This window comes from Panthera uncia, chromosome B1 (genome assembly GCF_023721935.1).
Source record: "Panthera uncia isolate 11264 chromosome B1, Puncia_PCG_1.0, whole genome shotgun sequence".
Taxonomy (NCBI): Eukaryota; Metazoa; Chordata; class Mammalia; order Carnivora; family Felidae; genus Panthera; species Panthera uncia.
Window position 1 is genome coordinate 124,038,091 of NC_064811.1, and position 22,962 is coordinate 124,061,052.

A 22,962-nucleotide genomic window follows, 5' to 3' on the forward strand; every position below is an offset into this window, starting at 1 on the left:
TAAATAAAAGACAGGTATTAATAACTTAAGTAGTCATATTTTTAGCTTTATAAAATACTTTTTGAGAGGGCAAAAAGGAGGCTGACTCTAGAATATTTAAAACTACTTTTCCACAGACAACCAAGCTGAGAATGGTAGACTTTGGGTGGAAATATTAAGAAAAAGGAGGAAGGGAGTCTGAGTAAGTACAGGAATTACATTTGCTTTAATCTAGCCTTAGTATATTAAGTTAAAATTCCATGGTGAGTTGGGGACAGGATAATCTTAATGTTAAAAAAAAAGGCAGTTTTGCCAAATTTAGGCCAGACTCTAGAACAACTATGAACAATAGCAAAGCCCTTGATCCGATATTGGCCTTGAGTTATTTTCTCCTCTGTGAATCTTGTCCTCTCATAGCATCTTGAGATTCTAAGCAGGTCTCAGTCACCTAGGTAAGTACTAATGAAAGAATCAAAGTGGTGCCTTTTGATTGTCACATCTAGGCTATTGACTTCAGAGTCAATACTAATGAAAAACAGGTGGAAAGAATGCTACTGGGCAAAGTGAACTATACTAATCTTACTCAGGACAAATGTGAGCCTGCTCATCATGCAAGTAAATGGCCATCTTACATGTATTTATGTAAAAGGATATTTAAGGTTCTTTGTGTGTGTGTGTGTGTGTGTATTTTTGCAAACAATGTAGATAGATGGACAGACTGACAGAAACAGGTATCAAATACTTTAAATTTACCAATATATCACAGTATTATTTATGCTAAACAATTAGGCACAAAGTGATTTTTCAAGAATCTGAAAATGGCTCAGTGACTTATGACACACCGTCATGATAGAATATTTTTATAGAAGGATCTCATTTCCCTCAATCCTCATGCTCCCACACTCACTTCAGAGATGACGTTCCATCATTTCCACCCTTTGGTGTATAAGAGACCTCTGCCCCACCTCTCCATGTGTTATTATTCAAGGTTGAAACAGTTGCTAAACTTACTGGTAAATGGCTGATCTTCATCAGTTCACATTTTCACTAGCGTGGAATTACTTTACCTCACAAGTGGGGACACAGACTTTTAGGCTTTTATTTCATTCTTTACCTTTTCCTTGGGCTGTCCTCCTTGGGATCTGAAAGGAAGTTAGTGGGATCCTTACTATTTTTCCATGTGAAAGCATAGGATCCAGGTCCTGCATTTCAGAATATATGTCTTAAAATCTTAAAGGACAGTGCTTTCTTTAGCAGCACACACCCGAAAATTGGAACAATACAGAGATTAGCATGGCCCCTGCATAAGGATGACATGCAAAGTCGTGAAGTGTTCCATGTTTGGGGGTGAACTAGATAAAGATTAAGAATATACTTATCATGATGAGCACTGGGTCATGCATAAAACGTTGAGTCATACTGTACACCTGAAACTAATACGACACTGTATGTTAATTATACTTTAATCTAATTTTATTTTTTCTACATTTTTTAATGTTTATTTATTATTGACAGATAGAGATAGACAGAACGTGAGTGGGGGAGGGACAGAGAGAGAGGGAGACACAGAATCTGAAGCAGGCTCCAGGCTCTGAGCTGTCAGCACAGAGCCTGAGGCGGGGCTCGAACTCACGAGATATGAGATCATGACCTGAGCCAAAGCCGGATGCTTAACTTACTGGGCCACCCAGGCACCCCAACTTTAATTTTAAAAATCTGATAGAACAAATTCTCCCTGTTAATTTCTTCATTTTTAAGGTTGTAGTTATTTGTGGACTTCTATTTTTCAAACAACTTTTTAAGTAACTTTATTGTGTTCCTCAAATATTTAAGTGGATCTTAATTGGTTTGTACAATAAATTTATAGAAAAATAGACATAGTATTGTCATCTGTATAACATCAAGAACTTTTATCCACAACCATGGGATGTTTCTCTATTTGTCTTTTATTAGAGTATTAAGTTTTCCCAAGGAGAGTATGAGGCAATTATAGTAAATAGGAAGATTTAGTATGGCTTGTTTGTTAGGATTCTTGGGGCATCTTTGTCTTCAGAGATAAGGATGCTCCTTTTCTCTGGCATAGGAAGGGCACCTCTTACCTGAGAATTTTATGATCTGTTTCAATAGAGAAAGATTGGGGGGAAGATCAGAGTGACCTTTCTGCTTCTGCCATTTTCTCAAACTCCTTCAGCTTAAAATATTCAATATGCCAAAGTGCCATATTTGGGGTTAGCATGTCCTGAACTCCATCAAGTAAAAAGGGAAATCCTCAAATATTAATTATATATATGCTTCAAAAATGCTATAGGTCAGTTCTGAAAGATTTTCAAAATGAAGAGAAATACAATATTCTCTGCAAATAATTTCTATTTTCTGGTTCAAATCTAATGATTTTCAAAGTATATCTTTTACTTAGAGTTGCACCAGTAGAAAACTGAGGGAAAAAAAGTATTGATAATGAGCAAAAAATTAGTAATATAATTTAATTTACTAGGAAAGTGACTCTAAGGAAAACAAAGCAATCTATATCAGACTGATCACAAAGAATAAACCCCATGTGTTTCATGCTTAATTCTTTAGGACCTAAATTTTGATTATGGAAGATTCTCATAGAAACATTATATGATGAGAGAAAGCGAGAAAAAAAACAAGAGACTTGCCTTTTCACTCTCTTCCTTCCTATCCACTCTCCCAAACATTGCGTGATAGCTGAGTCTTGCCAGTATAATTCTACTTAATCATTTTTATGAGAATTAAGTTGCCAAGTTTTTCATCAAACATCAACTACATATTGGAGAAATACAGACTTTGCATCACATTTTATTTAGTGTTCTACCAAAAAAAAAAAAAAAAAGATTAAGTAAAGACTGAATTTATACATGTAAAGCAAATGGAAGAAATGGGGTTATTTTTCTGATAGTCTGTGCTGACATTAAATTTAACCTTGTGGAGAAAATAAAATTTAACCTTGGGGATACCTGGAATGAAGTATTTTATGATGGAAAGTAATTGAGAAATTAGCCCCAATTTTTCACTTCACTTAGAGTAAATAATACCTATTTCATTTCAAGCCAAAAAAAAAAAAAAAAAAATATTTATTTTAAAAAAAAAAAAAAAAAAAAAAAAGGTTTTATGCTAAAGAAAATAAACTACAGAAGAAAATAAACACAAGCACATTAGGAGTTGGGGAACTTATTCACAGTTATTTTTTAAAAGGGCTTGTTGGAAAACACTTACAAATTTGGATCACAATCTCCATTGAGTAACATAGTTCTATAGCTAGGTCACTGTTATCTGTGATTCTAATCTGGGATAACCTGACAGTGTAACCATGCCTAAGAGATCTCTTTTGTTCAACAGCATTTTGTTAACCAGCTGTCTTTTTGAGGTAGAAAACTGAATTTGTTAATATAAATAACACACAGGGAGGATATGAACAGTCAAAACAGTGTAAAAGGCCTCAATCTAATTTTTATCTTCCTGTCATCCTGGGTGGGTTCCCTGAGAGACAATACTCAAGAGCGCAGAGGGAAAACTCTTACGGGATATTTTACCCTTACAATTTATAGTAAGTTGTTTTTTGACAGCTAGCTTAGGGCTTTGCCCCTCCTCTTCTAAGGAATCATGCAAAGAATGTGTGAGCCTAGGAGTCTAAGGCGGTATTTTTCTTAAACTGATGATGAACACAGCCAAAACTGAAACCCAAGGTCACAGATAATGGAAAACACACCATAGGCATTTTCATTGCCTTTATGTTTTTAATGATGTCTTCATTGTCTCTTATTGGGTTTTTGTTTTGTTTTCTTTTTACAGTCGCTTAGGTTTCCTGCTCTTTGCCGATTGCTTTTCGGGCTGGCACTATAGCACTTCCATAAAATATCTTAATGGCCCCCTGCAGGGCTTCTGTAGCGAAGGGTCTGCTAATGTTTCCATTATGACCCTTGTCTCAGAGATCTTTACATCACAGTCATCTTAATTTGCATTAGACCATGGGGAACATGTCACATAGGTCAGTCTTGGGAGCGTTTTTTTTTGGTACACTTGAAAAAAAATGATGGTATAAATTCCCCAGCAGTTGTATAGCTCTGGAGCACTGAATCTAGTTACAGTAGCATTTGCTGGGGTTTTAGCTGAGTAACTTCCATAAAAGTTAATTGAAATTATCTGAATGAAGCCTCAGGTGATGCTCTGGAAATAGAGACTAACCTTGTAATTGCCTTGTTCTCCTTTCACCCTCTTCTCTTGTCTTAAATAAGTAGTGCTGCAGCTGATTGAGCTAGAATGTCATCTTACAGATGAAGGTGGAATGACCTATTAATTAAAAACAAATTGTATCTTAGTTTAATAAGGGCTTCCAATATAAATATAAGACATTGTTTTGAAATGTCAGAGTGACCTAGGATAGTGATAATAGAAAGATGCAAATGCCCAAAGCAATGAGCTCTCCGGAACAGACGCTCTGTCCCGGTATGGGGGTGTCACACTTGTGGAATCAAAGAGAATTAAATACCACTTTGTGAAATGCTTGTGATCTATTTTCTGGTTATAAAATGTGATGAGTATTCCAAAAATTTTATTTAAATCCTGAGTCAAAGAGTCAAGAAAAAAAATAATCAAGAAATGAATAGAAAAATATAAGGGAAAGATTCTAGTAATACCCAAATATGTAGATTGTTTAAAAACTTTTAGACATTTGGCATTCATTTAGTCTTTAAATCTTTATAACAATCTTTTGAATCATGCAAGAGATTCCCATTTTCAAGATAAGTAAACAGATTATTGACTGACAGCGTGTATTTTTCAGACAGACCTGGACTTAAATTCTTCCTTACCATTTACTAAGTGAAAGTTCGGGGCAAGTTACTCAATTTCATCAATTATGAACTTGCACATGGGCAATGTAGTGTTACTGTTACAGGGCTGTTGGGGGCCAATGAGATTCATGCATTATCTTCACACAATCCTAGCACAAAGAAGGCACTTACACTGTTCTTTCTCGTACTTTTTTTCTTTGAGAAGATGCGGACTTACTTAACAACACAGATGGTTAATAGCAAAGACAAAATTAAAATATGAGTGGTTTGACTTTTGACCTGATTTTGTTATACTCTATACCTTGTTCTTCAATAATTAAAGTTAATTCACCAAATATTCTCACATAATTTTATTTTAATTTACTCATTTTCTAATCGAATTAGAAGGGATTGTATTTGAAGAAGCATGATATGGAACAAAGTATTTTATGAGTAACAGAACAATATATGATCGCAAGGAAGAAAATTTCTTTGCTTCCAAATGAAGCCGGAAAAACACAAGGGAAATCAGAAAATTTTGTACTGTCTGCTAGAAATCATGAAACAAAATGTGTAGAATCTACCACAGGGTCCTACAGAAAACTAAAATCTGGAATGTGAAAATTGAAGGAGATAAAGTTAACCTATATATGTAATAACAAATTGTGACCTTTCATTCTTGTTATCTAGATCACTCTCTAGTGAGTTATTTTACAGAGTATCTCACAGGATGTGTTCTGGGGAAATGCTCAAATTACAGTGTAATTATATGTCTCCATTTGCCTGAAATGGTCTCTGTTTCGGTTTGTTGTCCTACTGTAATTATTAATATATCACCTTTCACTCTCAAAAAGTGTCCATCTTTGGATGATGAATTATATGGTCACCCTTTCAATTAAAGACACAAGCCCCTGTCATGAGGAGACATAGTATTCTATCACAATCCTTAACCCGATACCAGGCACATCATCACTTTGGCTACCTATGTTCATTACTCCTTGTCACCATCCAACCCCCAGAGATTAGGGCTCTTTGTAAAACAGAGTATGAAACTGGGAAAGACTATCGGATTGGGGCTACAGGGTGAATATCTGTAGGAACAGGAGGAGAGCCACAGTGGGATACATACACTACATTGAAATTAAGGCATTAATATTTTTAAACTGTTTCTAGTGAATAAAGATGAATAGTGGGTAGCAGAGCATCCAAACAGAGCATCCAGATGCTATAAGTCAATTTCTACTGTAGGACCCAGTTACATATTCAAAGCCCCAGGTTTGGATCACGTATGCAATTGTTTATAAAATTGTCACTATTCTTAGCAGCCACATCACTTAGTCCTATAGGCCATTTTGATTAAGGTTTCTGGAAGGCTTATTCCTGAGAATAATTTATATATTGTAAACTGTTCCTGAGAAAATTTATCATATGTTATGCTAGTTCAATATGGTCAGTTGGTTGTCTTAGTTTCTTGCTGGTGTGAATAGATGAACTCGTGTACACCAGTTGAGTTACTGGGTTGAACCATATGAAATTGTTGCCTTTTAATCATTTTGACTTGAAAGCAGAATTCTATCTGGTTTAACCTAATATAATCCTATTAAGAAGGGAAAAGGAAGATAGAAAGCTTAATTTAACAAGGTAAATGATCCTGAAGCATGACAGAAAGGGGGAGAGAAGGGGAGGGGGGAGGTAAAGGGGGGGGGAGAGAGAGTGAGAGAGAGAGGAAGGAAATAGGGAAAAGCCACTAACAAATGGTTGTTGAACACCTATTTTCACATGCCAAGGAACAGTGCCAGGTGTCTGGGACTTAAAATAGACATTCTCTCTTCTGTCATGGCACAGGCCTTTGGGAACATAAATTAAGAGTTCATTGTCTAGTTACTTGTCTTGTTTTTAAACATAAATTCTGATAGAGCAGATTCTCTTCCTCCTTTTCTATTTTCTTTTTTTCCTTTCTAGGTTTTCTTCCATTCCAGAATATTTTGATAGTAATTTGCAATCATTTTTCCTCCTCGGTCTGAAAGCCTAAATTCCTATTGCTCTAAAGCATCTATTTCACTAGGGTGTATATTAGTTACCTGTTCTGACATCTGTGCCTCCTCTAAGCACCAAAATGTAAGCTCCTTGAAGACAGGGAATGAGAATTATTCATCTTAATTATCATGTGCAATACTTATTCCTGGCCTCAAATGTTGCTCAATAAATTCCCATTAAAGCAAATAATGCCCAGTGTACTGGTGCAATATCTAGGCTATGCCCAAGCCTCAAATATTAACATATTGATAATATAGATATAAGCATTGCTATTCACTACCCAGAAATTGAATGTTGTCACTGGATGTTATGTTTGGAGATCAATTAAAATGAGTTGCTTTTCTCATATATATGTAGCCTCTTTTTTAATGTGAACATTAATGGGAATCATTTTTCATTGCTCAGTATGAAAATAAAACAGTTTTGCAGTTTGATTCAGTGTTTGCTGCTTTTTTATGCAACCATGCCAAGAGATAAAAAATATTACTAAATGACATAAAACATGATGAAAATTTTCTGTGAAAAGCTACAGAAACCTTAAACTATTTATTTTTCTCTTACCTCTTTTCCTGAAAGGAGACCTTGAATCTGGAACCTGAATCGCTCTTGTTTGTCCTAAGATGTCAGTGGAAGATGGGGACAGCCAAGCTGGAAGGTCACCAAGAGACTTGCTAATGCATAATTTGTCTTGCTTCCTGCATTTCACAATTTTTAGAACATTGAATCTACTTGAATAACATAATAGGAAATACATAGCAATTCACTCCTTAAAACAAATAGGAATCCACCTACATGTATATCAGGGTAGAGATTATGCACATAGACACACAATATATATTTCATTTTAGATTTGAGAAAATATATAAGAAAATATTAATATATTCAGTTAAAATTTTGTTCCATATATATTATCTGGTATGTATGTTATATTGTGTGTGTATATATATATTTTTTACATAACATATATGCGTATATGTTATACCTTGTTTAAACAGCTTATTATTTAAACTTGTTCTATTAATAAATGTATATATTGCCCTATAAATACACTATTCCTGAAAATATTTTTAAATATGCATTAAGTGGTAATTTTTGAATAGGTTTATGTGTTTTCTAGAGAAGATTTTCCAGAAGAATCATCATAGTGCTCTCTAAAACCTTGGGAAACCAAAATCTAGAATTATGAGTTTAGGAGTGAAAGATTTTTAACAAAGTAGGGATTTGCCCTTAGCAGACTGTCCCTGGTTTCTCTGGCAAACAAGGGCTGTGCTAGAGTTGAAGGCTAACGTGTGCTGTCAGGTAAAGGTCACAATGACTCAGGTTGTTCTCTGTTCTTTGCAGAGTATTTGGGTGAAAGGCATCAAACTGATTCACAGAGTAATCACTTTGTTGTCTAAGAATAACAAACTGAGTTCTAGTAATAAATTTTATTTTGGCACTGGAGGAACATATTCTAAACAGTGTTTGTTTTTTAATTCAATTTATTTAAACTAAAACAAAAGCAAAACCACTACACCTATTTCTCCCATTGTCAACTCCCTGCCTCTGGCAAACACCAATCTGTCCCCTGTACCGATGAGTTTGTTGAGTGAAATTTTATATATATAAAATCATACATTATTTGTCTTTCTCTGTCTGACTTATTTCATTTAGCATAATGCCCTCGAGTCCATCCATGTTGCTGCAAATATTCCATTGTGTATATAAACCACGTCTTTTTCCATTCATCCACTGTTGGATGCTTAGGTTGTTTCTACATCTTGGCTATTGTAAATAATGCTACAATGAACATAGGGGTGCATATATCTTTTTGAGTTAGTGCTTTCATTTTCTTAGAATAAGTATACAAAGTGGAATTACTGGATTGTATGCCAGCTCCATTTATAATTTTTTAAGGAACTTCCATATTGTTTTCCATAGGGGCTGCACCAGTTTACATTTCCACCAGCAGTGCACAAGTTTCCTCTTCTCTACATCCTTGCCAACACTTGTTATTTTTCGTCTTTTGGATAAGAACGATTCTAGTAGGAGTGAGATGAGCAAGGGTTATCTTTCCATTTATTTGTGTCTTTAGTTTCTTTCACCAATGCCTTATAGTTTTCGGTAGGTTCTTCTCCTTGATTAAATGTATTCCTAGGTAATTTATTCCTTTTGATGCAATGTAAATGCAAAGTATTAGTGCATAGAAATACAACAAATTTTATGTATTTTGTATCCTGAATCTTTACTGAATTCATTTATTAGTTCATTTATTAGTTTACAGTTCTTGATGAACTCTAGGATTTTCTATATATAATGACATTTGCGAATAGTGATAGTTTTACTTTTTCCTTTTCAATTTGGATGACTTTCATTTCTTTTTCTTATCTAATTGCTCAGGGCTAGGACTTCCAATACATTGTTGAATAAAAGTGGTGATAGTGGGTATTCTTGTCTTGGTCCTGATCTTAAAGGAAAAGATTTCAGTTTTTGACTATTGAGCGTGATGTTAGCTGTTTGCCGTATGTCAGTTTGCCATATATGACCTTTATTATGTTGAGGTAAATTCCCTCTATATCTTCTTTGTTGAGTGTTTTTAGCATAAATGGATGTTGAATTTTGTCAATTTTTTTTTCTGTATGTAATGAGTTGATCAAATGATTTTTTCCTTCATTTTGTTAACATCATGTATCACATTAGCTGATTTGTGGATATTGAAACATCCTTGCATGCCTGGAATAAATCTTACCTGATCATGGCATATGATCCTTTAATGTATTGTTGAATTTGGTTTGCTAATATTTTGTCAAGGAATTTTACATCTATGCTTATCAGGGATATTAAACTATAATTTTCTTCTCTTGTGGTATCCTTGTCTGGTTTTGGAATCAGGGTAATGCCGCCTCATAAAAAGTGTTTAGAAGAGTTTCCTCCTCTTCTATTGTTTGGAAGAGTTTGAAAAGGATTGTTATTAGTTAGTCTTTGAATTTTTTTTAGAATTCACCAGTGAAGCCATCTGGTCCTGCACTTTTGTTTATTAGCGAGTTTCTGATTACTGATTCAATATCCTTACTAGCAACGTATCAGTTCAGATTTTCTCTTTCATCATAATCCAGTCTTGGTATATTGTATATTTCTAGGAATTTATCCATTTCTTCTAGGTTTCCAAATTTGTTAGTTTTTAATTATTCACAGTAGTTTCTTAGGATCCATTGTATTTCCGTGCTATCAGTTGTAACATCTCTTTCATTTCTGATTTTATTTGAATCCTGTCTTTTTTCAATTGCCACAAATACCAGAGATTTGCAAAGATTCTGCTTTTCTATTCAAAGAATATCTTTTGGTTCCATTTATCTTTGCTATGGTCTTTGTAGTCTCTGTTTCATATGTCTGCCCTAATCTTTGTTATTTTCTTCTTTCTACTAACTTTGGTCTTCATTTATTCTATGTTTTTAGTTCCTTGAGGTATAACATTGGTTTATTTGAGATTTTTCTTGCTTCTTGAGGTAAATTTTTGTCACTATGAACTTCCCTCTTAAAACTGCTTTCGCTGTATCCCATACACTTTGGTATATTACATTTCCATCTTCATTTGTCTCAAGATATTTTGTATTTCTCCTTTGACTTCCTCTTTGACCCACTGATAGTTCAGTAATTATCATATTAGTGAATTTTCCGGTTTTCTTTGTGTAATTAATTTCTAGCCTCATACCTTTGTCATCATAAAAGATACTTTATATGATTTCATTTCTCTTAAATTTATTAAGATTTGTTTTGTGGCCTAACATATGATCTATCTTGGAAAATGTTCTACGTGCACTTGAGAAGAATGTGTAGTCTCTGGGATTCCTGGACATGGATAACTCTTTCAGCCATTATTTCTTCAAATTGGATCTCTGCCCCTTCTCTTCTTCTGAGAACCCTGCCCAGCAAATGTTATTCTATTTGATGTTGTCCATATGTCAATTAACCGTCTTTACTTTTTTCATTCTTTTTCTTTATGCTTCTCTGATTGGATGAGTTCCACTGCCTTGTCTTTGAGTTAACTGAGTCTTTATTCTGCTTTATCTAGTCTCCTGTTGAACCCTTCTGGTGTATTTTTCATTTCAGTTATTGTATTCTTCAGCTCTATGACTTCTATTTGGTACTTTCTTATACTTTCCATCTCTTTGTTGAAGTTCTCACTGTTCATCCATTGTCTCCCCAGTTTGGAGAGCATCTTTATGACTAATACTTTGAACTTTTACCAAATAAATTACGTATCTCCATTTTATTAAGGTTTTTATCTTAAGGTTTTATCTGGTTCTTTTCTTTGGAGTATATTGCTCTGCTTCTTTATTTTGCTTGGTTCTCTTTGTTGATGTCTCTACAATAGATGGTTGGTATTTGTACAATAGATGCTTTCCAAGTCTTAAAGAAATGGTCTTTTAAAAGAGGTGAACCTTGTTGTTAAACCCTGCTTCAGTCCTTGGTTTTCCTCTTAAATCTTTGTTCTTGTCCAAGCAGCTCGTTATATTATTAATAGCTCCCTATGGTTGAGGATGTGCCAAGACCTCTTGATGTTCCAAAGGGGGAATCTCAGCACCTAGATTCAGGTTAAATGGAAGCCAGAGCCTCACACATTAGCTTTTAAGTGCAAATATATACAGTCCTATGTGACTGCAAGCATAAACCTCACCTGCCACCAGGGGATCCAGAGTTGTCCTTGGGTGGCACAGAAATCAGCACTTCACATGAGCGTATAAGCTCTTCCCTGAGTGATACCAGCACACTGGAGTAAGGCACAGGGAGAGCATTAAGATGGCATCCACAGCTTACATTCCTTAAGAGCAGCTTCATCAGCCACTAGATATTTGCCAAACCTGAAGCTTGCCTCTCAGGCCAAATCTCCAGGACAATCTAAGAGGCCTCCTGCACAGAACTGGGGATTATGCCTCAGTCCTCTATGAAATGCCCTGGAAGTGACAGCTTGCAAAAACCATCTCTTCAATTGCCACAATCCTGTGGGACTCAGGAATGAAAGCCCCCTTGGCCACCAGAGCCAGGCAATCAAGGGATATTCCCTGGGCAGTGGCTACAAAAGCTGGGGAGCCTGACATAAAAACCAGGGCACCAGATGTGTGTAAATCTCTTCAGGGGATGCTGATGCTCTGGAGTACAGCAGAGGGTGAATGCAAAGATAGTGCCTACCCTCCATGGTCTTTGGAGAGGATTATAGTCAATCCCAAGATGTGTGTTCAATTAGAAGCTTGCCCCTGAGGCCACAGTCATGATTAGCTAAGAGGCTAATTCACAGAAACACTGAACTGCTGGGTCTGTTGCCTAGGGTGGTAGCTGTTTAAGAACTCTTTCTCTGTTAGTTAGTCCTATTGGACCCACAAATGTTAAGCCCCACCAGCCACCAGAGCCAGGTGATATACAGGTGTCTTATAGCAGTTGCAAATCTCAGGGTGCCAGAAAGGACTATGAACTCTTTTCTTGGTGACACTGATTATTATAGTCTCATAGGACTAGGAATACAAGCTCTCCTGGCCTCCAGAGCCAAGCGATCAATTGATTACAGCAGCTGCAAAAATTGGGGCACCAGACACACACAAAAGCTTCCTTCCAAGAGATACTGGTGCTCTGAAGCACAGCAGAGGGATAAACAGTTCTATATTTAGAGCACCACACTGTGCAATTGTAAAGGTGTTTGTCTCCTCCTATACCGTGAGCTCATAGGGGTCAACAGAACCTATGCTTGTCTCATCCGCTTTGTGTCTCTCAGCACCGGGCCAGCACTTGGCCTGTCGTACATTATCAATAATTGTTTGTGAGCTTAATTTAACTTGATGTGGAAAACAAGTCTATCTTAATTTCCATTATAGTCTTAAATTAGCTTTCCATTTCCCGGAAGGAGAGAAAGATTATAAATGAAGTGAAACAAGTGTAATGTGGGAGGAAATAAGATAATCAGGTTTACAATTATTTCACTCTGAGCTAATATTTACTAAGTGTTTGTAAATGATCCAGGCAATTTTCCAGGCAGGTGGGTACTCGTTTTTATTCCACTTGACAGATGAGGAAACTGAGGCACAGAAAGGTTAAGCAGTTTGCTTAAATTCACAATGCTTATTAATAAGTGGCAGGGCCAGGATTTGATCCATGTTATCTAATTACAGAGTCTACACTCTTAACTAGACAGTCAGTATCCTCCAGAATATTACAACATGAAACTAAATTATAAAAGTCACTAAGAGGGGCACCTGGGTGGCTCAGTCAGTTAAGTGTACAGCTTCAGCTCAGATCATGATCTCATAGTTCGTGAGTTCGAGCCCTGTATCAGGCTCTATGCTGACAGCTCAGAGCTTCAATCCTGCTTCACATTCTGTATCTCCCTCTCTCTCTGTCCCTCCCCTGCTCACACTCTGTCTCTCTCTGTCTTGCAAAAATGAATAAATGCATAAAAATTTTAAATCACTAAGAGAAAGAAAAAGTTTTTTTTAATATTCACAAATTTTGCTAATTTGTACAATACTAAAAACAAAAAAGTAAAGTCTAGGATGTGACAATAAGTAATTCTGCTTTAAATTCTGCTTTACTGGAGGGGCATCTGGGTAGCTCAGTCGGTTAGGTGACCAGCTTCAGCTCAGGTCATGCTCTCATAGTTTGAGGTTTGAGCCCCGCATCAGGCTCTGTTCTGACAGCTCAGAACCTGGAGCTTGCTTCGGATTCTGTGTCTTCCTCTCTCTCTGCTCCTCCCCCGCTTTCACTCACTCTCTCTCTCTCTCTTTCTCTCAAAAATAAACATTAAAAATTTTTTTTAATGTTTTTTACTGGAGGTTAATGAAGCATAGCAAATTCAATAGGTGAATATACTAGTTAGTACTTGACATGAACACACTTGTACACCCATTCAAAAATAAATATTGAGCATTTGTCACATGCAAGGTAATCTGTTAGGGATGGAGCCAGGAGGTACAATGGAAATCAAATCACTAACAGACCTAAGGGGGCCACAAGAGGTACGTGAATAGCTTCAGTGCAGAATACCAATACAGACAGCATGATTTGAGAGAGGGAGAGAGTTGTTTTCCCCTGGAGATCTGGGTGTGTGGAGATTGGGGGACAACTTGCAGCAAGAAAGCAAGAGACATTCAAGGGAAATGGACAGTAATATGATTCAACTGATGCATAAAATACATAAAGTAGATGAAGAATTTACAAGATACTGGCCCTGTTGGTAAGGCCTTGAATGACAGGACAAAGCAAGGAAGGAATGTGGTGTGTGTGTGCGTGTGTGTGTGTGTTTATGAAAGCATGAGAGAGACCACCTTATCTTCTTTTTTTTTTTAATTTTTTTTAACGTGTATTTATTTTTGAGACAGAGAGAGACGGAGCATGAACAGGGGAGGGTCAGAGAGAGGGAGACACAGAATCTGAAATAGGCTCCAGGCTCTGAGCTGTCAGCACAGAGCCCGACGCGGGGCTCAAACTCACGGACCACGAAATCATGACCTGAGCGGAAGTCGGCCGCTTAACCGACTGAGCCACCCAGGCGCCCCAAGACCACCTTATCTTCTATGCATTATTCTTCCATCATCCAGCTTCCCATCAACTATCTATTTATTGTGATGTGTGTGCAAACACAAATGCATCAAGTTATAGTAGAAAAACAAGGACTTTGGCATGTGATGAACCTAAGTATGGATCCAGACTTCATCTCGCTCTAGCTGTGAGATGTCAGAAAAATTGTTTCACATAGCTGGATCTTGATTTCTTTAACTGTAAAATTCAGATAATACTACCCTGCAGAATTATTATGAGGACTAAATAAGAACAAACCTCACTGCCTTGATTCATAAATATTACTCAATATATATTATTTATCAAAGAGTATGAATATCTTCCTACAAGCAATACAAAGCTACTACAGTATTTTAGGTGAGTAACATACTTGCTAATTCATCTTGGTTCTGATTTCTGTATAGAGTAGATTAGAGGCTTCTTTTTTTTTTTTGACTAAAGAATTCATCAATACCTAGTGATATATATACGTGTGTGTGTGTGTGTGTGTATAATTTATATAATTTATAATTTATTATATATATAATTTAATGCCCTATTTCTTTGGTGTTCCTCAAGTTTGAGGAGCACAGTTCACCCTGCAGTCACATTCTAAACATGAAGGGCTTAAAGGGCTTAAGACAATCTGGTTTGATGTCGTCCCCCTGGACACCAGAGTAGTCAGGGTCTGCTTGTCTTCTGAGAACTTAAGAGAAATGAGTGCTGACTGGAAAATATTGCTCTGCTACTCAACTAATCTCCTCTAGTTTTTTACTCTTTCTTATTAACAAAGATACCTGTGGAAACTGTGGAAAGTAATCGGGGCAAAATACCCTTGGTCTACCTTAGTGGAGAACTCTGCTGTGACTTTTTTGGTTAACTGTCTCACAAAACATGCACAGCCAGGATAGATAGATATTCACTTCTCATGACTAATGCTCTCTGGGATATCTAAGAAGGAAAAAGAAAAAAAAAAGAAGTAGTGACAGTCTCAATGTTATGAACTGATTGCATGTTAGGTGTCAAATGAGAAAAAATGGGGGCGGGAATGAGAAATTAGGACCCATGAATCTTATAGCAGCAATAGAATATTCTATCACACTTGATATAATTTCCATATACTGAATGCCTACTTTTATATTTCCTCTTTATATTTTTACTTCTAAGCATACCTTGAAAGATTTGTCTCAGTGTGTTTCTTTCAGAGGTCAATCCTCAGGAGATTTTAGACGCATATATTCCTTTTTATATGTATATTATGGTTTTAAGATCCTGGAATTTTGTCTTCAGAACTGAATTGAGTAAGCCACTTATTACTCCACTCTTTTAGCCTGTCCAAGTCAGTCTAAGCACGCTTTTGTGACTGCGCCTTCAACGCCTCAAATTCCCTATGTCAGCAGATTTTATCCTCCTAATGCATATGCCCTCTTTTGGGTCATTGATGTATAAAGTGAACAAAAGTCTGTCCTAATATTTATCCCCGTAGCAGTCCATTAGTTAGTCGTGACCAGTTACCATTCTCAATTACCTTCAATCTTAGTTATTCAAGGTAATTTTTCCCCTCATTCAAATATCTCATCCCTTCATACCATAATTGCTGACCTTGTGAATCAGTTTTTCTGCACTCTATTATATTTTAAAATGTCTCAAATTATATGGAAGGTATATATTCATTATTTCTATTCCCTCTAAATAAGGATTTCATGCCACCTTGTTCCAGAAAATTTTATTAGTTTTGTAATGAATAGCCTCTTTTAGTGAATCAGCACTATCTCTCTAATTTGAAACACTAATTTTTGTATATAAATTTTTTAGGTTTATATTTAAATTCTAGTTAGTTAACATATGGCATAAAATTAATTTCAGTTGTACAACCTGGTGCTCATCACAACAAATGCACTCCTTAATCCCCATCAGCTATTTAAGTCATCCCCCAACCCATCTCCCTCTGGTAACCATCAGTTTGTTCTCTATAGTTCTCTATAGTTGTTCTCTATCTGTTTCTTGGTTTGCCTTTCTCTCTCTCTCTTTCTACTTTTTGCTCATTTGTTTCATTTCTTAAATTCCACATATGAGTAAATCATACGGTATCTGTCTTTCTCTGAATGACCTATTTCACTTACATAATACTCTATAGTTCCATCCATGTCATTGCAAAATTACATTCACTTTCATAGCTTAGTAATATTCCATTGTGTGTGTGTGTGTGTGTGTGTGTGTGTGTGTGTGTACCACTTCCTTATCCACCCATCTATTGATAGATACATGGGTTATTTCCATAATTTAGCTATTGTAGATAATGCTGCTATAAACATCTAATGTTTGTATGTACTCTTATTGTCTCCACTCTCCAGTTTCCCATTTAGAAAAAAAATAAACTATTTTGTAGACTTTACTGGATCTGATTTGCTGTACACAATCTTTATAATTTAAAACAAGCATATGTTTTAAATATTTTTAATATATCTTGATTTCATACTAAAATACATTTTATAGGTCAGAGAAAAACACAAGGGAAGCAGAAGGCAGAAAGAAAAGATATTTGAAGATGCCATGCTGTTGCCTTTAAAAAATAAATAAAATGAAATACATTTTGTATATTACTGATACTTGCCTGATTTTCGTGATAAGCTATGGAAGTTAAACTGCTTTCTAGGAATCAAAGCTCATGGACTATTTAAATGCTTTTGTCAGTGAGCCAATTCCAGAGGTGATTCTATCATATGGTAACAGTAAATTGTTTGAGTAACTAAGAATCACTGGCTAAATGTTATTCAGTGGTATATTTAAAGCATTAACTTTTTTAGTGTTTATTTATTTTTGAGAGAGAGAGAGAGAGAGAGCGTGCGCGTGCCCTCACACAAGTGGGGGAGGGGCAGAGAGAGACAGGGAGACACACAATCCCAAGCAGGCTCCAGGCACAGAGCCAGACACAGGGCTCGAACTCATGAACAGTGACATGATGACCTGAGCTGAAGTCGGATGCTTAACCAACTGAGCCACAAAGTTGCCCCAAGCATTAACTTTTTCCAGATTACACTTTACTAAGTGACTAAGCCAAACCTACAAATCATAGTAAAAATATCCTGATTTGAAAACATTTTTTAGGTCTGAATAGAGCTGATTATTTCCACCTGTTGATGTTTCTCTTGAATTGCAGGATTTACTCTTAAATGGGTTATTGACCTCTTGAATATCAAAACAACAAGTTATGTCACAAAACCTATTTTTGACCATCATAATGAAAACTCAATATTGATCATGTGTGTATTTAAGATATTACACTATCATCACCACATAGACAGCACAGATAGTTTCAGTGGAATTTAATCATATCAACTCTAATTATAAGGAAATACAAACTACAGCCACTGGTAGAAAACCATTATATTTAAATTTTAAGTCACACCCAACTCATGCCTACTGCTGGAGACATCTAAGAATATACTAAAATAATGGATGGGTTTTTTATTCTGACTGGATTTTTCTTTTGATAACTAGAATAAAGTAACCCATATTCAGCATACAGTTGTCATTTTATAACTTCAGGACTAAACCCTCAGAAAGCCTGCAGTCTAGGGCTGCTAGGGACACCGTGTTTGGAAAACAGTCTCTGGGTCACTCACCTCACAGTAAATTCTCGGTAATGTGCCTACAGTGCTACCAGTTGCTTACACCTCATGGAAAAACAGGCCACATTTTCCATCGTGGGTAAAAGGGCCTAGGAGTATATTTAAGCAAAAAAACATGGGTGGGATGCATCTTGAAGGACTTGAACAAGGAGTGTTGCTAGTATGAAGACCTGTATGCCAGGGAATTATGGATATTGATCATGTTATCAATATCAATGATATGATTGGTGTTCCTTGGACTGTAGACTAACTTCAATCCAGTTTAGTTTTTCTACACTTATGGAAAGTAAATTGTATTCTATTATCTCTTTCCATTGGCTTCTTTCTGTCAATCGCATTGCTATCTCCCTTGTGACAAATTTGCAAATAGTTTTCTTACTTTTAGACAAACAAGGACATGGGGGCATTGCATCATTACAAAACTGAAATCATCAGTGGCCAGTGATGATGGTTAACCATTCACCCTGCTATGGTTTGGAAGATATCGTAACCTAAAGCTTCCTCTCCAGTACAGTTATTCTTAAACTCTATCCCTACTAAATCCTGGACATTAGTACACATACTATGGCTAAAACAGACTCTATCTTAACTTGACAATATATAATTTCTTTCCCTTCCATGGCTGCAAAAATCTGTAACTGCTGAATAATTCATTTGCTCTTGAAACCAGCCATTTTTCATCAGCCATACCTTATTAATTTGCCACCCAAATCTTTTCCTCCTCTGCTAGATGCTATCCTTAACACAGGAACTCAAAATATCACAACAGTAGGTATTTAACTGTGGCTGATTCACTTTTAGCATAAATGGCAATTTGTCATTACATGAATTTGTATATCTTTGGTGCTAGAGAATTTAAATTTTTCATGTGTAATTTTTGTGCCAAATGTAACAGAAACGAAGATCCACATTAGAGTTCATATAAGTTTCCTATTTTGTCTTTATGTGGTACACTTGGGACTATGCATTACATCAAATTTAATCGTTTTCTTTTCTTTTTTCCTAATGTAATTCATATTATAATTTCTCCTATTACTGACTTATAATGAGAGTTTAATTAGCAGAAAAAAGAATTTAACATATTCCATCTCACTAATAATAAAGAAATTATAATTAAAATTATGTATTTTTGAACTATGAAATTGACAAAGGTTAAAAGCAAAATACTAGCATCTAATATTGGAAAGTAAATGCTAAAAGAGATTTGATAAAGGTAGTTATTTTGATAAAGATAGTTTGATATCTAATTTGATAAAGGTAGTTATTTAAGCTGGTGTGAACTTGTGGAATAAATCCTAACAATGTTTATCAATACCTTTGAAAATGTTCATGCCATGGGACCCCTGGGTAGCTCAGTCAGTTAAGCATCCAACTTTGGCTCAAGTCATGATTTCACGGTTTGTGAGTTTGGGCCCCATGTCAAGCTCTGTGCTGACAGCTCAGAGCCTGGAGCCTGCTTGGGATTCTGTGTCTCCCATTCTCTCTGCCCCTCACCCACTCACACTCTGTCTCTCTCTCTCCAAAAATAAACACTAAAAAAAATTTTTTTAGATGTTCATGCCATGAATTTATCCATAAATGCTCTAGCAAATTATGTTTTTAATTATAAGAAAGCTATACAGAGATATGCATATAATTTCACTATAATGAAATTTCATATTATTTTACATACTCTGTATACATATTATACAAGTATAATGGCAACATTTAGAAAAATTCAAGGTTTCTAAAGAATAGGGGTGATTAAGTTACGGTATATCCTTTGGATGGAATGTTATACAGATACATCACTCAGATACATGCAGATAGTCATTAATAGAGATATATAAGTAGAAAATTACACATAGAAATATAAAACACCAAGAAGTTACCAGTGACTATTTCTAAGTAATGGAATTGTCAATCATTCTTATTTTTTATTTTTCATTTCCTGCATCTTCTTTGAAATTTTACAGGTAATTATCAATTATTTTTATAATTCAGGAAAATGTTATAACTGAAAAAAATGGAAAATTCTAAAAGTGAGTCAAATATTTTCCCATTCCTTGTGATGTCAATTTGCAGAGTTATTGAGTCTCCACTTGGTTGTAATGGCTGAAAAGATGGGGAGTTTTTCTGTTTGGGCTTCTTGGCCATCAGTAGTGAGTCCCAGACAGTCACATTTTTGCTGTTCCCACCCTCAAAGCACTATTTGGGGAACCACTTCAGAGTTCAGAAGCCTAGCCTTAGCTGTGTGTTGGCTTCTCCCATTTTGTGAGACAGGAGGGTCCTGTGCTGATGATCTGTTTTCCTAACGAAACAAAGGCTGACCACTTTCTCTTTTCCAGGACTTTTTTCCTCCTGCCTGTGGCTTTGGCAGAGAAGACAGTTAATCTGTACCTCACTTGGGGATTCTCTTGCTCATAAACTATGATACTCACTATGTTGTACCCTAGTCTCCATTTTTATGGATAAACTCCCAGATTTCTGTGTCATGCCTATAAAGGACCATTATACGAGTTTGCTCACAATGCCACTCATTCTACGTTGATTTTGTAATAGTTCTTTTTATATGACAAATAGCAAACCCTTATCAACTGTATTCAAAGATCTCCAACAACTGTTCTCTTCTTATGTGAATTTTACTTTTATTGTAAAAGCATTGTTAACATATAATTTTTTCAGTGTCCTTCTATATCTTATTATGTCAAATTGTAAAAGTTGCCTTTCATCCATAGATTTTACAGATATTGAACCAGCCCTGCATTCCAGGTATAAATCCCACTTGGTCGTGGTGAACAATTTTTTTAATGTTATTATTGGATCCAGTTGGCTAATATCTTGTTGAGGATTTTTGCATCCATGTTCATCAGGGAAGTTGGTCTTATAGTTCTCCTTTTTAGTGGGGTCTCTGTCTGGTTTTGGAATCAAGGTAATGCTGGCTTCATAGAAAGTGTTTGGAAGTTTGGTAGAATTCCCCTGGAAAGCCATCTGGTCCTGGGCTCTTGTTTTTTGGGAGATTTTTGATCACTAATTCTATTTCTTTACTGGTTATGGGTCTGTTCAAATTTTCTATTTCTTCCTGTTTCAGTTTTGTTAGTGTATACGTTTCTAGGAACTTGTCCATTTCTTCCAGATTGCCCATTTTATTGGCATATAATTGCTCATAATATTCTCTTATTATTGTTTTTATTTCTGCTGTGTTGGTTGTGATCTTTCCTCTTTCATTCTTGATTTTATTTATTTGGGTCCTTTCCTTTTTCTTTTTGATCAAACTGGCTAGTGGTTTATCAATTTCATTAATTCTTTCAAAGAACCAGCTTCTGGTTTCATTGATCTGTTCTACTGTTTTTTTTGGTTTTGATAGCATTAATTTCTGGTCTAATCTTTATTATTACCTGTCTTCTGCTGGTTTGGGTTTTTTTTTGCTGTTCCTTTTCCATCTCCTTAAGGCATAAGGTTAGGTTGTGTATCTGAGATCTTTCTTCCTTCTTTATGAAGGCCTGGATTGCTATATACTTCCCTCTTATGACCGCCTTTGCTGTGTCCCAGAGGTTTTTGGGTTGTGGTGTTATCATTTTCATTGGCTTCCATGAACTTTTTAATTTCCTCTTTAACTTCTTGGTTAGCCCATTAATTCTTTAGTAGGATTTTCTTTAGTCTCCAAGTATTTGTTGCCTTTCCAAATTTTTTCTTGTGGTTGATTTACATCCATAGATTTTAAAAAGAAAAGTGTGTACTAGCTTAGAGGTTGTAATTTTTGATTGTATACAGGGGAAAACCATATTCCCTAGGATTTTCTCTGAAAGAAGATGTATATTTCTGGCGTTGAGGTTTTTTTTATGATATTAACTGATTTGGTAATTTCACTGGTGGGGTCTCCACATGTGGTGCTAAAGTTGGAAGTGGTTGGGAGGATCATAACTTAGGGACAAGATGACAGGAAACACGGAATGGAAAAAGTCAGTAGGAAGAATAAGTTGTCCCAGAAATAGTGAGGGCTGGCTATAAACTATGGAGAAAGGTAGCCTATAAGAGAATCCTCTGTGCATTGGTAGGTATGACCAATGGATTCTGGGATCTAGAATATTTTATTTTCAGTTTTAATTTAAAAAAATTTTCAACATGTCATTTTATTATTTTAGCTTTGGCCTATGTATTATCTAGGCCGCTGCAACATGAGGAATGAAGAAATGTCCAAGTTTGTGTTTTGGAGGTAAAGTTGGTCAAAGAATGCTGGACTGGTAGAATACTTGACTCCCAAAATATATGTAAAGGAGCCCTAAAAATACTCAGAAATACTTGGACAAGAGATTAGTTTTTCTGAAATCATGTAGAATAAGGTTCAATTTATTGTTACTTAAATTAAAGGGGAGGGTAATTCCAGAAGGATATGTATAAATTAAGTATAACCCATTTGGGTCATTTTTTTTTTTTTGCCAATTGCTATGTGGTTCTGGCCACACAATTTTTAAAATAGACATCCCTTCTGCTTTATTTGTATATTTTACTTTATCTTATAAAATCCTTGTGTAGCTGAATTTATTTTAATTTTTGCCTCTTTTCTATGAACCTAATTTATTTTTTATCCCTTTTTTTAAATTAAAAAAATTTATTCTAGTACAGTTACCATACAGTGTTATATACATTCCAGGTGTACAATATAGTCATTCAACTATTCCATACATCACCCTGTGCTCATCATGATGATTTTAACTTCTTTATGTCAGTACCACATTGCTTTAAATTATGCTTTTTGAATTTTGTTAATATTGTATTAATTTCCTATGGCTGCTGTAAAAGTATCACAAACTTGGTGATTTAATACAATACAAATTTATTCTCATGGTTCTGAAGGCTAAAAGTTTGAAATTGATGTGTGAATGAGGCCATGATTTCTCAAAAGTCTTCATCCTTCCTTACTTCTTCCTAGTGTGTGGTGGTTATGGGCAATCCTTGGTGTTTCTTGGATTGTGGAAGCATAACCCAATGTCTGCCTCCCTCTTAACATAGTGTTC

General features: G+C 35.6%; 1 protein-coding gene and 1 non-coding gene across 5 annotated transcripts in view; one reads left to right on the top strand and one right to left on the bottom strand.

Moving 5' to 3' along the window:
- The window catches only part of IQCM (IQ motif containing M), a 649,001-nt gene that overhangs the window by 17,211 nt on the left and 608,828 nt on the right, over positions 1-22,962 (bottom strand). For 3 of the 4 annotated variants that reach the window (XM_049632280.1, XM_049632276.1, XM_049632278.1), the window contains exons 15-16: positions 7,371-7,504; positions 4,186-4,290 (exon numbers count right to left, since the gene is read on the bottom strand). In XM_049632280.1, coding sequence (XP_049488237.1) covers positions 7,481-7,504 — 24 coding nt within the window. In that variant the 3' untranslated portion in view covers positions 4,186-4,290; positions 7,371-7,480. Of the gene's footprint in view, positions 1-1,042; positions 1,122-4,185; positions 4,291-7,370; positions 7,505-22,962 lie in introns of those variants that run through there. The other variant, XM_049632277.1, reaches the window with a different exon arrangement.
- LOC125924086 (U6 spliceosomal RNA) lies at positions 1,221-1,324 on the top strand. The gene has a single exon (XR_007458271.1). It is a non-coding gene; the product is annotated as a U6 spliceosomal RNA (small nuclear RNA).